The sequence below is a fragment of the Saimiri boliviensis genome, chromosome 9 (genome assembly GCF_048565385.1).
Source record: "Saimiri boliviensis isolate mSaiBol1 chromosome 9, mSaiBol1.pri, whole genome shotgun sequence".
In the NCBI taxonomy this organism is placed as follows: Eukaryota; Metazoa; Chordata; class Mammalia; order Primates; family Cebidae; genus Saimiri; species Saimiri boliviensis.
The window spans coordinates 1831797-1848424 of NC_133457.1; the positions used below are offsets into that span (position 1 = coordinate 1831797).

The 16628-nt window shown below is 39.9% G+C and overlaps 1 protein-coding gene across 8 annotated transcripts in view; it reads left to right on the forward strand.

Annotated features, from left to right (window-relative positions):
• Positions 1–16628, forward strand: part of TBL1XR1 (TBL1X/Y related 1) — a 186154-nt gene that overhangs the window by 154644 nt on the left and 14882 nt on the right. For all 8 annotated transcript variants that reach the window (XM_039480216.2, XM_074405408.1, XM_039480213.2 and 5 more), the window contains 6 exons: positions 19–160; positions 2745–2808; positions 2897–2994; positions 4106–4166; positions 16159–16280; positions 16419–16493. In XM_039480216.2, coding sequence (XP_039336150.1) covers positions 19–160; positions 2745–2808; positions 2897–2994; positions 4106–4166; positions 16159–16280; positions 16419–16493 — 562 coding nt within the window. The remainder of the gene's footprint in view (positions 1–18; positions 161–2744; positions 2809–2896; positions 2995–4105; positions 4167–16158; positions 16281–16418; positions 16494–16628) is intronic.

Consider the following 16628-nt stretch of genomic DNA (forward strand, 5'->3'; position numbering starts at 1 on the left):
ACGTTGCATACTTCGCAGGTCTGGAGACTCAACAGCAAGAATATGGAACCTTAGTGAAAACAGCACCAGTGGCTCCACGCAGTTAGTACTTAGACACTGTATACGAGAAGGAGGGCAGGACGTTCCGAGCAACAAGGATGTGACGTCTCTGGACTGGAATGTGGGTACCACTCTACTGTCCGTGGTGGGCATAGTCACTAGTCCACCTACCCTCAGAGCCTCAGATGAATGGCAGCGTTTGTCTCTGTGCTCAGGAGTTGGGGTTGTATGAACGAGTAACCACAAACCGGGAGTCGTCCCCTGCCAGCCCCCTCCCCCTGCCAGCCCCCTCCCCCTGCCAGCCCCCCCCCGCCAGCCCCCTCCCCCTGCCAGCCCCCTCCCCCTGCCAGCCCCCTCCCCCTGCCAGCCCCCTCCCCCTGCCAGCCCCCTCCCCCTGCCAGCCCCCTCCCCCTGCCAGCCCCCTCCCCCTGCCAGCCCCCTTGCCCCAGTGTGGCCTCGAAGGTGCAGACCTGCCTTCGAGCCGCCAGACCAGGCTCCAGCTTCCAGCCCTTCAGTGTATCCCGCAGCATATCCTTGGTAAAATTGTCACTTTTTACTCTGCCCCTCATTTTCCTTAAATGAAAAAAGAAGTGTGAAATGGTATCTCAAAAATCGAGATAATAGGTGAAAATTCTTACCATAGTAACAGACATGCTAAATCCACAACAATCCTGAGTCCGTACTTGGGGGATGAAAACACTTCTTGTTTTTCTCTTTATCCTGTGAATGGATACAACTTTATTACCGATTGCCTTTTACGGACCATTAGTCTAAATAACTTCTAAATTTTATTTCCACTGTAGGAATCTTACAATTCTCTGATTCTAGCTATGATTCAACATCTTTCAGGACAACGTGACTACTCTGACTTAAACAAACTTTGACTTCATTGTTAATAAATTCTCATCATTTTAATTGTAAATACGTCTCTAACCTCACTCTGCTACTCCTCCCCTCCCCCAAATCAGCATTGCAAGGAATATCGGAATAGTTGCTTTTTCCTTAGCAAATGAATGTTCTTTTCCCTTCTGCTAACAACCTGTTGTGGTATTTCTAAAGGATCTTCCAATTCTTATCCCAAGGAATGAGATCTCTCTTTAAAATGCTTATTCCCACTAAAGTTCTCAGCTTCTGTGAAGTTTTTTTCAGAAATCATAGCTAGGTATTTTTAGCATTGTCTTCCAAAATTGCCAGCGCGTATTTACTCTTCCCCTCCATATGACAATTCTAAAAATTCCAAAGGAGTTTAGCACATCGTAGTATTATTTACTTGCAGGATCAAGACAGTATAATCTTAGTTCAGACTCCTTATTGCTTTCTATGTTACCTTGCCCACTGGCCATGTTAATTTAATGGAATTTACAGTTTACACTGAAAAGGATTGTTAAAGAATGCTGGTTTCTTGAGCTTGGTCATTCTGAACTGCATTTAATAGTTTTGAACAGTGTGGACTTTCCAAAAAATGTGTTATTCATGGTGAACTTGGAAAACATCATCCTCGGTTAATGATTATTTTCCATGGCTAAAGCAAGAGCCGGTGCGATTTCTCATCGTGAAAGTATTCTTTTCCAAGTTGAGCAATTCATGAACTAAAACATTTAGGGACTGATAGTTTAGAGGAAACTGGACGTTGTGTACAATCTGGAGACAAGCTTTTGCTGTTGACTTCAGCATGGCTCCGCTGCTTCAGATAGAGCCCTAACACTTCCTAGCTGAGCGGAGCCTGCAGTTCCCAGAACCACCATTTGTTTCTGTTTGTCACTTACCTGCACTGCTGAATGGCTTGCGAGATGTGACACAGGTGATCTTGTTTTGAGTGCCCTTACCAAAAACCATGAAGAACAATATGTCGAGTAAGGTAGGATTTCTTCTGTATCTCCGGTAGTGTTTACTCTCTAGCAATAGTCTGTTTACTATGATCCATAACTTTTGCGTTTTCATAGAGTAAGCTAGATCTGTCCTTTTATTACACCATTCATCAAGGCAGGGTGCACAGCAAGGGGATGTAACTTGAGAGAAATTTATATGGACGTTTCCTCCTGGTATAGTAGGCGGTTGGACTTACCTCATTAACCACAGCGGTAACCTGTGCTCTTTTCTGCTCTTTCCCTTGTGTTGCTCTTTTTATTGGCAAATATTTCATAGTGGGAAGGGATTAGCAATATAAAGGAACATTCAAGTGTTTTAAGAATCTGATCATTTGAAACAATGATATTGTTTGAATCATACACACACACTTATAGACAGTAAAGGATTTAGAGGAATGGCCATATAAAACCTTCTGATCATATTTAAATACTTTCACAGGTGGGTTTTTTTTTTTTTTTTTTTTTTTTTTTGCTTCTAATAAATTATTGTAAGATGATGAATTTGATGTTCTTCCCAGTCCACCAGCCTTCATTCTTAGCTGTGTGAGTCTGTGAGAGTACTTCCGGCCTGCATGAGGCGGGGTGACGCAGGTCCTGCTCCCGAGCAATTACGGTCAGGTGTTGCTGAGCTTTGGCTATAAAGCTCCCGTACAACACCAGTGTCCCAGCAGTCACAGTGTTTCCCAGGCCTTTAGTGGCACTCACAAATAGCCAAAACTGGTAAATTTTAAAGCAGAGAATGCCAAGGCCTTCTGTACCTGGGATTTAAATGTGAAATCACAACAATTAAATGCCCTGTCTGGATTATGTAACTGAGGAAATGTTTTTCTCTGACAGAGTGAAGGTACACTTCTAGCAACTGGTTCCTATGATGGTTTTGCCAGAATATGGACTAAAGATGGTAAATAAAGCGTTTTCCTTTTTACTTTGTTGTTGATCTAAAGTTAGAAAATTTAAAGTAATGTTAATGTTTTTCTTTTGCATTTTAGGTAACCTTGCTAGCACCTTAGGGCAGCACAAAGGCCCTATATTTGCATTAAAATGGAATAAGAAAGGAAATTTTATTCTAAGTGCTGGAGTAGACAAGGTAAAAGCACATTGAGTTCTGTAAAGGCTAATGTATTACAGGGTTTAATCGAAAGCAGTATTTTATCTCAGTTGCCAATCACATAAACATTCCCATTGGGCAATTCAAATATGAATTTATGATAGAAATGCTTTCTTAGGTCTATCAGTCAGCTCATTCTTGAATCTAATTATCAAAATGTCTTTTATCCGTTCATCCGTGTGACCACTTTTAATTTTAGCTGGAATTTGAGCCATAACCAAGGTCATGCATCCTGCACTTCCCTTCTACAGTTTCTGGTTAGTCTCACCAGTGAACATGGCTCTGGAGTGATTCCATGGGAAATTCTAGAGCCGCTCTGTTAGCCGAACTCCTGGGACTTTAATCGAAGCTAATAGAAAATGCAGACTCTTATCTAGTTTTCTTCATCTAACTCGGCTGGTGAATATGGATGAGTTGGAAATACGACCTTCTTCCTCCTAAATGGAGGTTTAAGATTATCTTAATCCAAGAAAGGACATGCTAATAATTGAGTGTGGTGTCAGACAGGGAAGTGGAGAGAAACTGGTTTATATTTAACTGCTTTATATTCAGAGAGCAATAAAAAAGTGACGAAAGGGGAAGAAAAGTGAAGCAGGCTGGGAAGCAGAGAGTCCTGTTAATAGTACCGCCACTGTACAGTACGTTAGCTTCTTGCTTTATTGCCAAAATTCAAGTTGCCTTTTTGTGTAGATAGGAGTTGTTAGAATCTTTCCGTATTGAGAACTGATTACATTGTTAACCAAGAACTTACTCTCTTACTAAACGTCTCTAAGAATCTTAACATTAAAGGCATTATTGCAATGGAGTTTTTATAGCAAAATCTAATACATTGCCTGGCACTTTGTAGACTACCAATAATTGTTATTTAAGTAAGTTGATTGATGCAAAATAATCAGGGAAAAATTAAACTGCTTAATAGTCATCTTCTCCAAGGTGGAGTATAGCCTGGTGGTACTATTTGGGATAAAGTTTAAAATTAAATCCACTTTGACATTTTATATTGCTTTAATACAGTTAGGCATATAATTTATGCGTCTATGATAAACTTCTTTCCCTGAGTTTGTTTATTTATTTTTTCTTTTAATCTCAGACTACAATTATTTGGGATGCACATACTGGTGAAGCCAAGCAACAGTTTCCTTTTCATTCAGGTAAATTTCTTAAAATTTATATGAAAGCTGGAGCTTGCTTCTGTTTTTCTAATTAAATTTTTAACAGCACATAATTCATTTTAAATGTTGAAATACCAATTATCAGTCTCGTTACTAGTCCTTTCGAGAGTTGATGTTCCATGACATTCAGACTCTAAATTGTCAGAGGATCATCAAACGTTTTCTGTGAAATGTATCATAAAGAAAGCATTTGCAGCCTGGTGCCATTAGGGGTAGCATTGTTTAATGGACAGAACATAGATATTTGAATCAGAAAATCTAGGTTTGAATGTCAGTTCCACTCCACTTAACAGGCATTAAGACTGAGCGAGTCACTTAACCTTTCTGAGCCTCGTTTTCATTGTCTGTAAATGAGGGAATAATAGTCATAATACCTGTCTGTTACGAGGATAAGACTAAATGGTATACATGAAAATCCTGCATAAACTTCTGTAAGTCTAGGTATTGTCATTTTCTCATTTTGGATCGATGTACCTGAGTATCCCAGTCTACATGAAGGAAAAAATGGTTTTTTTCAAGCCTATTTTTGGAATAGGAACATTGGTGGCTTAGATGGATTTCTCTTTTAAGAAATACTCAATCTGCTACTTTTATCTGATTAATCTTACCTCCAAAATGGTGCTCTGTCCTGCGTGATACATAGCCATGCACCCAGACATTCAGCTAAAGTAGAGAGCGCGCCATATTTTTGTACCTGTGCTCCATTTCAGCCTAGATAGAATCTTTGCTCCGACTTTCAGTGAGTTTCCTGACTGCAGTAAGCAAATGATGTTAAACTTGAACAAGATACCCACTGGTTTTAGTACCACCTGATTTAGCTATTTATTTGATTTTGTTGTGCTGAAAAACATTTTGATTTGGAGATTGAGTAAAATCACCCTGGTTATTCTCAAATCTTTGATGACATCCTTTTACAGACAGCCAATGGCACAGCTTCAACTTTAAAACTAAATCTTGCGACTTCAGACATTTTGGTGATTTTTGTTCTCTGTGTGCCTAAACAAGCAAAATAAGGTGCAAAATGATTTTCCTGTAGCATCTGAATAACCTAAGTTTGCAAGCGTTACGTTAAACAGTTCAGCTTGATTAAAGCTTACCGCTCTCATAAGCATTTACACATCTGTTTTTGTTCTCCTGGTATACTTCCTTTTCACCTTTACTTCTAGGTCTCAGAATTCTCTCAGGCTTCTGGCTGTTAATCATAAAAATTTCTCATACATCCTAAGAGTAATGCAAAGTTGAAGTGAGTATGTGTATGGTGCTACTGCTAGATACCATATGAGTAGTACCACCTTGAGGCTGGAAATGGTGCTGTTTCTGTCTCTTCTAGTCCTGACTACAACCTGATGTGGTAGATAGTATCAAAGTATTTTTATGAATAAATAGACTCCAGTTTGCCCATCATATTCTTTCTTACCATACTTTTGTTTTCTTACCATACTTTTGTTTTTCGAAACAATTTTATTGAGGTACAGTGGACGTAAAATGAACTGTATGTATTTTACTTGAACAATTTGATATATTTTGACATATGTAAACACCATTGAAAGTATTACCACAGTCAGAATGATGAATGTATCTGTTACCTTCAGACATTTCTTCTTGTCCCTTTGTGATATCTTTCTCCCATCCCCAGGTACGCACTAATATTCTGTCCCCAAAGATTAGATTACATTGTATGAATGGAATCATACAGTACATATCCTTTTTCTTGGGTCTGTCTTCATTCATTCTGGATAATATTTAATTCTTCCATATTGTAACAGATGTCAGTGGTACATTCCTTTTTATTGCTGGAAGTGTTGCTTTATGTGGATATACATATCATAGTTTTGTTTATTCGGTGGTTGAAGTAAAGCTATGTTGTTTTCAGTTTGGGGCTATTACAAATAAAACTTCTGGACGGGCGTGGTGGCTCAAGCCTGTAATCCCAGCACTTTGGAAGGCCGAGGCGGGTGGATCATGAGGTCAAGAGATCGAGACCGTCCTGGTCAACGTGGTGAAACTCTGTCTCTACTAAAAATACAAAAAAATTAGCTGGGCATGGTGGCGCGTGCCTGTAATCCCAGCTACTCAGGAGGCTGAGGCAGGAGAATTGCCTGAACCCAGGAGGCGGAGGTTGCGGTGAGCCGAGATCGCGCCATTGCACTCCAGCCTGGGTAACAAGAGCGAAACTCCGTCTCAAAATAAAAATAAAAATAAAAATAAAAAATAAAACTGCTATCAACCTTCATATACCAATCTTTAAGTGAACGTGTATTTTCTTCTGTTTTAGTAACTAGAAGTAGAATGGCTGTATTATATGATAGGTGTATATTTAACTTGTGAAGACACTACTAAATTGTTTTTCAAGGTGGTTTACATTCTCATTAGCACCGAATATATCAGTTCCTCTTCGTTTTCGCCAGCCCTTGGCATGTGACCATTCTTTTTCATTGTAGCCACTCTAAGAGGTGTGTAGTGGTATCTCACTGGTTTTAATTTACATTTTCTAATGACTAATGATGTTGAGCATCTTTTAATGTGCTCAGTTGCCACTTGTATATCTGTTTTGGTGAAGTATCTGTTCAAATCTTTGTACTTTTGTCTAATTGTATTATTTTTTATTGTGTTTTGTGAGTTTTTAATTTTCTGGATTCAAGTTAGAGCTTTATGTCTTCTTTCTTTCTTTTTCTTTTTCTTTTTTTTTTTTCCTTTTCTGAGACAGAGTCTCACTCTGTTGCCCAGGCTGGAGTGCAGTGGTGTGATTTTGGCTCACTGCAACCTCCACCTCCCGGGTTAAAGAGATTCTTACGCCTCAGCCTCCCGACTAGCTGGGACTACAGGCATGCACTACAGGCGAATTTTTTGTATTTTTAATAGAGACAGGGTTTAGCTATAGGGGCCAGGCTGGTCTTAACCGCCTGTCCTCAAGTGACTCACCTTCCTCCGCCTCCCAAACTGCTGAGATTAGAGGCGTGAGCCATCCTGCCCAGCCCCGAAGCCTCTATTTCTACTATAAGTATTTAGTGCTGTGAATTGACATCTAACTAGTATTTAATGACATGCCAAGATTTCGTATGTGTTTTCATTCCGTTAGTAAATTTTCTAACTTAATTTTGAGTTCTTCTTTGGTCCATGAATTATTTAGAAGTGTGGGTTCCTGAGAATTTGGGGCTCTTCCAGAGATCTTTCTAATACTGATTTCTAATTTAATTGTATTGTTGCTATCAGTGTCATTTAGGTTAAGTTATTAGACAATCTTCAAATTGTTTATAGCCTTACTGATCTCCTGTCTTTTCGTTCCATCAATTATTGAGAGAAGAATATGGAAATCTTCAATGATTTGAAGGACAGTGATTTATGTCCTTTAATAAAGCTCCATCAGTTTTTGCTTCATGTATCTTGAAACAGTGTTTCAAATGCATTATTTTAAAATGTTTTGCTGAATTGACTGTTGACCATTGTATTAATGACCTTCTTTTCCCTGTATTCTGAGCTTGGAAATCTAGTTTCTTTAACATTAATGTAGCCATTTCAGCTATGTCTTTAATTAGTGCTGCAATGGTGTCTATTTTTACATCATTTTATTTTCAGTCTATTGAAGTTTTTGTATTTGAAGTATGTTTTACATAGGCAGCATGTAGTTAAGTCTTGCTTGCTCATTTGTTTTCACAGTGTCTGCCTTTTAATTACCATATTTAGGCCATTTATACTTAAATTTATTGTATTTCTGTTTATCTCTTCTGTTCTTCCTTTTTTTGTATTTCTGCCTCCATTTGGATTAATTGGATATTTTTTATCATTACGTTGTTTTTTTTTTCCTTCTTTAGTGGGTTCTTAGCTGTAATCGTTTATTTTTAGTGATGGTTTTGGATTTACAGTGCACACCTTTAACCTGTCACCATCTACCTTGAGGTGACATTTTAAATGGGCTAAATAATAATCTTATTTTCTGCCCCTCTTCCCTCCCTTACCTTTTTACATAAGATTCTGATTACATAGGTATTAGTCTGCCCAAAATTGTACCTCAACTCATGATGCTCTGTCCCCACACCCTCTTTTTTCAGTCTTTGTTCTCTGTGTTTTTGGATAGTTTCTGTGTTGCCTCCAGGATCATAAATCATTTCTTCGAATCTGTGCTTCATCCTTTCCAGTGCATTTTTCATCTCACATGTTGTTTTTGTCTCTAGAAGTTTAACATCTTCTGTGCCTCTACTTAGCGTTTTGAACGTATAATATGGTTGATCTTTGAACAGTGTGTAGGCGCACCAACCCCCATGCAGTTGGAAATCTACGTATAGCTGTTGACTCCCCAAAATCTTATCAGTTAATAGCCAGCTGTTGATTAGAGGCCTTACTGATAACATAAACAGTCGAGGAAGATATATTTTGTATGTTACGTGTGTTACATATTGTATTTTACAGTAGAGTAAGCTGGAGGAAAACGTTATTTAAGAAAACAAGAGGAAATATATTTACTATTCATTAAGTGGAAGTGGGTCATCATACAGGTCTTCATCTTGCTTATCTTCACCACTGAGTAGGCTGAGGAAGAGGAGAAAAGGAGGGGCTAGTTCTCCTGTCCCAGAGTGGCAGAGACAGAAGAGCATCCGTGTGTAAGTGGTAAGGGCTGTGTTGTTCAAGGGTCATCTGTATACAGCTGTGAGTGCTTCAGTGTCTTTGCTAATTCTAACATGCAGATCAGTTTCAGTGATCTGGCTTCTGTCTTCATTTTGATCATAATTTCCTGTATTTTTGCATCCCTGCTTACCTTTTTTTTTTTTTTTTTTTTTTTTAAATTTTCATCTTTAATTTTTGTGGGCACATAGGGGGTGTGTGTGTGTGTGTGTGTGTATATATATTCATGGGCTGTATGTTTCCATACAGGTGTACAGTGTGTAATAATCACATCATGAAGAATGGGTTATTCATCCCCTCAAGCATTTAACCTTTCTTTGCGTCACAAACAATCCAGTTACACTCCTTTGGTTATTCAAAAATATACCATAAAGCTCTTACTGACTATAGTCACCCTATTGTACTATCAAATAGTAGGTCTTACTCATTCTTTTTAAACTATTTTTTGGGTAGTCATTAACCTGCTTACCTCTTCGAATCTGTAGTAACTATCTTTCTACTTTTTAGGTCCATGAGTTCTATTGTTTTGATTTTTAGATCCTGCCCAGTGCATGCTTTCTTACTATTGATTGGAAGGCAGACAACGAGTTTTACCTTATTTGTTGCTGGACATTTTTGTATTCATAAAAGTGTTTGTGAAATTTGTCCTGGGACACAGTTAAGTTACTTGGAAATGGTTTTGATCCCTTCAGGTTTTGCTTAGATGATTTGTTAAGTAGTGCTGAACTAGTGCTCAGTGTCGTGTTAATTATTTCCCCACCACTGAGGTAAGACCTTTCTGTGTACTCTAACCCAGGGGTCCCCAACCCCGGGGCCACGGACAGGCAGGACCTGGCCACACAGCGGGAGGCGAGTGGTGCGTCGGGGAGCGAGGCATCGTCTGTGTTTACAGCTGCTTCCCCCGACTCCGATTACCACCTGAGCTCTGCCTCCTGTCAGATCGGTGGAGGCATTAGATTCTCACAGGGTGGCAAACCCTGTTATGAAGCATGCGTTCGAGGGCTCTGCATCGTCCATTTCTTAGGAGAATCTAATGACTGATGATCTGTCAGTGTCTCCATCACCCCCAGATGGGGCCATCTAGTAGCAAGAAAGCAAGTTCAGGGATCTCCCTGAGTCTGCATTATGGTGAGTTGTATGATTATTTCATTATCTATTACAATGTAATAATAGAAATAAAGTGCACAATAAATGTAACTTGTATTAACCCCAAACCATCCCCCATTCACGCCTCCCCCGACCCAGGCTGGGTCTTCCATGAAGCCGGTCCCTGGTGCCAAAATGGTTGGGGTCCAGTGCTCTAACCAGTGATCCTGAGTGGTGACTGTGGGCACTATGCCCAGTTTTTAATAGCAGGCATTGCTTCCTCTTACGCTTTTGAGGGGCTCTTTCTTCGCCACTTGCGCTGATTCACACTCAGACAAATGCGTGAGCAGGACCCACTGCTGGGCTCCAGAATGCTCTGCGTGGCAGTCTCCTTTCAGCACTCTGTCCTGTGAGTTACAGCTGCCTTAGTCTCCTCAGACTCTCGGCTTAGTCGTCAACTCAGACTTTCCATTGATCTTTAAGACTGCTCTTCCCTGTGCCGAGATCTAGACACCTTTCCAGGCTGTCAGATGGGTGATTGCAGTGGTGCATTGCGGGTTTCCTTTACCTCTGGGGCCATGGTCCACCATTTTCTGATGTCCAGTGTCATTGGCACTGTTATTTTACATATCTTGCAGGCTTTTTGATTGTTTGGGCAGGAGGCACATCTAGCCCATTCTGTCCCATGTTGGCCAGAAGTGGAAGTATAGCATGCTTTTCAAATTATCGTGTTAATTATCGTAATATCTTTTCTTCCATGTACACTCCAGCATAAAACAGATTATTAACAATTTACGTTGGATGAGTTACAATGAAATACCACTTCACACCTGTTAGGATAGCTGTAATAATTTGAAGATGAAAAGTAAGTTTTCACGACGATGAGGAAAAAATAGCGGCCCTTGTACGTTACTGGTGGGTATGGGAAATCCTGCAGCTGCTATGGAAAACCGTGTGACAGTTCCTCAGATAGCTGCATGTAGAATTTCCATATGACACAGCAGTCCGCCTCATAGTTGTGTATCCAAAAGAATTGAAAGCAGGGGCTTGAACACATGCCTGTATGCTGATGTTCATAATAGCAGTATTCATAGTAGCTCAACCAGTGTCCATTAGTAGATATTGGGTAACTGAAATGTACACACACATGTTGGGATGTTACTCAGCCATGAAAAGGAGTGAAGTTCTGATAAATGCTACACCACCAGTCAACCAAGCCAGACATAGAAGGACAAAAAATATCATATCACTTATGACATACTTAGAATAGGAAAAGTCAGAGATGCAAAAGTAGATGAGAGGTTACCAGGAGCTGGTGGGCAGGTGGGAATGGGAAATTATTGCTTAGTGGCCAGAGACTCTGTTTAGGGGTGATGAAAACATTCTGAAAATTGTAGTGATGGTTGCACAACATTGCAAATATAATTAATACCACTCAGTGGTACACTTAAAAATGGTTATAGTGGCAAATTTTATATATTTGTCTACAGATTTTTAAAATTAATAGTATACTAAAATCCATTGAATTGTATACGTCAAATAGGTGAATTGGTATGTGAATTATATCTCAATAAAGCATTTTTTTTTTGTTTTGTTTTGTTTTTTGTGTTTTTTTTGAGACGGAGTTTCGCTCTTGTTACCCAGGCTGGAGTGCAATGGCGTGATCTCGGCTCACCGCAACCTCCGCCTCCTGGGTTCAGGCAATTCTCCTGCCTCAGCCTCCTGAGTAGCTGGGATTACAGGCACGCGCCACCATGCCCAGCTAATTTTTTTTGTATTTTAGTACAGACAGGGTTTCACCATGTTCACCAGGATGGTCTCGATCTTTTGACCTCATGATCCACCCGCCTCGGCCTCCCAAAGTGCTGGGATTACAGGCTTGAGCCAGCGCGCCCGGCCTAATAAAGCATTTTTTTTAAGTCAGTGAGTAATAAATATGTCCTTCTTCCCTTCCCTCATAGGTTTGTTCCTTCTCTTTTAAAATCAGGGTGGCTACATTGGTTAATGAAAATAAATCAGAATACGAGGGGCAGACAAAAGTTTTAACTTTAGCTCGAGGATTTTAAAAAATTGTATAACTGGGAAAATTAAAGTTTTCTTGGCCTCTTATGTGTCAAATGAGACCAGTGTTAGTGATCACACCCCTCACATATCAGGCGCATAAAAAATTTTTTTAATGTCAGAGATTTCTTTCTAAAGAACTTGTACTAGCAAGAGTCATTTTAGGAATAAATATAAAGAGGTGTGTGTTCTTTGATCACATCAATCTGTAACCCCTGCATTTTATGAGACAGGCATATCGTAGAAGCATTCATCACACAATTTACATCACAACGTTTTCCACATCCCAGCAGTCTTGATTTGGTTATGTAGTTTGGCTTTGTCTTTCTTTTTATGAACCTAATAGTGTATTTGTTTTAATTCTGCTTTTGGGGTTTTTTAGCCCCCTGTCTAACATTTTGCAGACTTTTCCGATAGGAAATCAACACCGCTGGGACATTCTGACAGATACGTGACCTTCTTAATAACATGTTATTGTATCTTTAACTGTCTTCTCAATGAACTAGATTTTTAGAGCCTGCCCTCCCATGTTTTGCACTTGTTAGCAATAGATTCTTTAGCAAAGAAACATTTTATTAACATTTTGAGAATTGTATTTTAATAATATTTAATGTTAAAATGAAAGTGCACAGTAGTTAACTGAATTAGGTTCCGTGGAGGAAAACGGAGTCTAGATGAGACACTCCAAGAAAGGGAGTTTAATACAAAAGAAAGAAAAAAAAAAGTTGCAGAGGTGTTGGGAAGAGTGAAAACCTAAGGAATGTGAGGTAACCCAGAGCCCGATGGAAATCTGAGACACTAGAGGAGAGTGCGGGACCAACTGTCCAGGGGGGCCTGGGACGCAGGGGACGGTCTGGCCAGCAGTGCTGCACACCCAGCCTGAAATGATGGCGTGTCTCACGTCGCATGAGTCTACCTGGAAACCACTAGGCACAGGAACCCGGGAAATAACTTAGAGCAGCCGTCTCGGGGTCGCGCATCTTAGCAGAGCAGAGTACAGTAAGGAACGAACGAGAGTTGACCCCCAAGTGAACGGGACAGTCATCGACAGCGCTGTCAGAAATGGTGACACGCACTTACAGAGGCAGATACAGCTGGCCTGTATTTTTGTTTGCTAGTTGATTTAGGTTTTGTTCTCCCAAAAGGCGGGCCTAGTGCCAAACATTTGAGTGAAGTGACTTTTTGAGAAACCCTCTTAGGAGAAACAAGTGAAGAAATATGGGAAGCAGGATGGGGGAAAGAGAAGCAGCCAAGGGCCGAAGTGATTTCTGGTGAAGAAAGGCCCAGTCGCAGCCGGTGCAGAGGGCAGCTTGGACCCGAGTTTTTCTTACGTCGAACCAAGGGTGCGAGGTTTTTAGATCTCCCCTCCCTTCCTCTTTCCGAAGAAAGTACACAAAACCAGCTTGGATACACGTCATCCAGGGAGGACGTGGCAGCAGGGCAGGTCAGTTCTGTGAAGTTTGCCCCTGGCAGTGAAGCACCCAGCTGGGAACTGGGCACAGCACAGGCGAAAAGGCTTAGGTGGCGGAAGACCAAGCACCAGCTAAAGCAGTGCTGCGCTGCACGAGTGGAGTGAAAACCCAGCCTGCAGCATACTCAGCTGGACAGCTCAGAAGCGTGGTTTTTGACTGTGTTTACTTGGGTGGGAATTCTCACAGTTTGAAATTTTGTATAAAATTTATGAATTTATGTTAATTTTATATGGCACTGTATTTGTCCTAAGATTGATTGAGGGAGGGTTGAATATTTTAAATATAGTTACTCTAAATTTCAGACACCGTCCATAGTAAGTTGCCATGAAATATTTTCTTTCCAGTCTATTTCTTTATGAGCTGACTCAATCCAAATGGTGTCCTGATAGCTAGTTTTTCATTGTAGAAATATACCCAAAACTAATTCTTTTAATGTCTGGTTATATTAATACAATTAGCTTTTTTGTTCTTTACTACTTAGTACTTTAGATTTTGGGCTTACCTGGTATTTAGTCAGGTAATGAAATCAGTTTCACTCTTAACCTGTTTTTTGTATTTTAAAAAATGTCTCAGTGCAGTTCTGATTAAAATTTCCTTTCTGAGCCCTAAATGCTTCAAGTCTTTTCCCTTTTTTGCTTCTCCTATCCAGAGTTACAAGTTCTTGATGACGTATTTCTTGGCTTATCAGTTTAACTGCTGAAGCACCTGTGTTTCATTTTCAACGGAGCCAGTTACTGTTATCCTTGGATATACACAATGAGGGATTTTGTGGCTTTGTTTTTCCTTCCCACAGACAATATCTCTAATTTCTTTTATTAAATGCTTTGTATTTCTAATAAATAGTATACACATAGCTCAACTGGTTTTGTTTTTTGAGACAGAGTCTTACTCTGTCGCCTAGGCGGGAGTGCAGTGATGGCAGCCATGGCTCACCGCAGCCTGGACTTGGCCAGCTCAAGCAGTCCTCCTACCTCAGCCTCCCAAGTAGACGAGACTATAGGCATGGACCACTACACGTGGCTAATTTTGTATTTTTATTTTTAGAGATGAGGTCGCACTGTCTTGCCTGAGCTGGTCTCAAACACCTGACGTCAAGCAGTTCTCCTGCCTTGACCTTCCAAAGTGCTGAACACCTGGCCCAGCGCTTTCCTTTAACCCTCCTGTTTTTCTCCTTTAAGTTTTTTCTTTAAATTAGGGTTGACAGACTTTCACTAAAGGACTTGCAAGTATTGTAGACATTGTGGGCCATAAGATCTCTGTTGCCAGTAGTCAGCTCTGCCCTTGTAGTGAAAAAGCAGCCATAGATAATATGCAACGTAATGCGTTTGTCTGGTTTCAATAAAACTCTTATTTATGGACACTCAACTTTAAATCTCATTTCACATTTGTATGACTTCCTTTGATCCCCTCCTCCCCTGTTGCAATATAAAAGCCATCCTTGGCTCATGTGCCATAGTTTGTCAACCCCTGCTTTAAATCCAGTGTCCTTGGTATGCTTCTGTTGCTTAACCCGGTTACTCATTTAACCCAGTTATTCACTATCATCACCGTAATCTGAGTTGCTAGTCGGGGAGCTCCTTTGCACCTTGCAGCAGTGGAAGATAAAGGAAAAGGATGTTTAATAAATTCCAGAGCTAAAATCAGACTAAGTATTAAATGCCAGCCTGCTTTGGGGCTTAGGAAGTTTTAAATTCATTGATTTTAAGAGGCATTTGATTTTAAGAGGTGTTTGACCAGAACAGATTTTAAGAGATATTTGACAGAAATTGCTTAGAAGAAAATTATTTGCAAATCATATGCCATATGCCATTTGTTAGTTGAGTAGATGCTAATGGGAATGATACTTATTCAGCATAACATTTTTCTGATTTACAAAGTACCTTGCACACACGTTACCTCGCCTGGTCTTCACCATGTATACTAAGCTTAAAGACAGTGTGAGTTTAGTATCCCTTATCTAAGTGTTTGGGACCAGGAGTGTTTTGCATTTTTGATTTTTTTTTTCTGATTTTGAAATATTTGCATATACATAAAGCAATATCTTGGGGATGGGACCCAAGTCTGAACATGAAATTACTTTATATTTTCCATACGTCTTATGCCATAGCCGGATGGTATCATTATGCAGTATTTTTACTAGTTTTATGCATGAAGTAAAGTTTGTATTAAGCATTTAATGTAGGGAAGTTTCCGCTTGTGGCATCATGTTAGCATTCAAACAGTTGCAGGTTTTGGAGCATTGTGGGTTTTGGATTTTCAGATTGGGGTGCTCAACTTGTGTGTTATTCCCCACTCTTTAGATGAGGATATGTCATGAGAAGTTAAGTGACTTGCTTGTGTCCACTAATTAGGCGGTGACAGAACCAAAGCTTCTTGTCCATTGAACGCTCATGGAATTTAGAAATGAAAAGCATGATATCGTCACATTTAATTGTGTGACAGAGAACCCAAGACCCAGGCCTAGTAATGTTACAGCTCGGCTCTCCCAGTTACTAGGCCAGTGGATTTTCTCTTAGGGTCTGCCTCACATGGAAATAAACTAAACTTTGTTAATATTTGTTATATATAAATACCTTAATTTTGAATTTTTTTGGTAAGACCTTAAAAAGTCAAAAATAAAATGTTTAAATGCCTATTAGCCTATTTTATGAGTTAACAGTAGTGCAAAGCTGAAACTCCAGGATTTCAGTCTGTGTGGAATGAATGTCATCCTGACCTTTGCTCCTTCACAGCCCCAGCCCTGGACGTTGACTGGCAGAGCAACAACACCTTTGCTTCTTGTAGTACAGATATGTGCATTCACGTCTGTAAATTGGGACAAGACAGACCTATTAAAACATTCCAAGGACATACGGTAAGAAACCGTTTTTTCCCACGTTGAAGTGGTCATGATTAACAATGTTTTAGAATAGTTTTAAAGTATGTATGTCTAATATTCAGATAGCTACCCAGTCTGTACAATGAAAATGTGAATATTTACTGTTATTTTTAGAATGAAGTAAATGCTATCAAATGGGACCCAACTGGCAATCTCCTGGCCTCCTGTTCTGATGACATGACTTTAAAGGTAATTTGCTGAGTAGAGAGAATTGGGATGGGGGTGTCACATGGTATGGTTGCTCTGGCCATTTAGAATGTTACTAAGACCATTTAGAAGGTTTCTCTTACTTTGAGTGTTTAGGCCTGGATGAGAACTGCAATG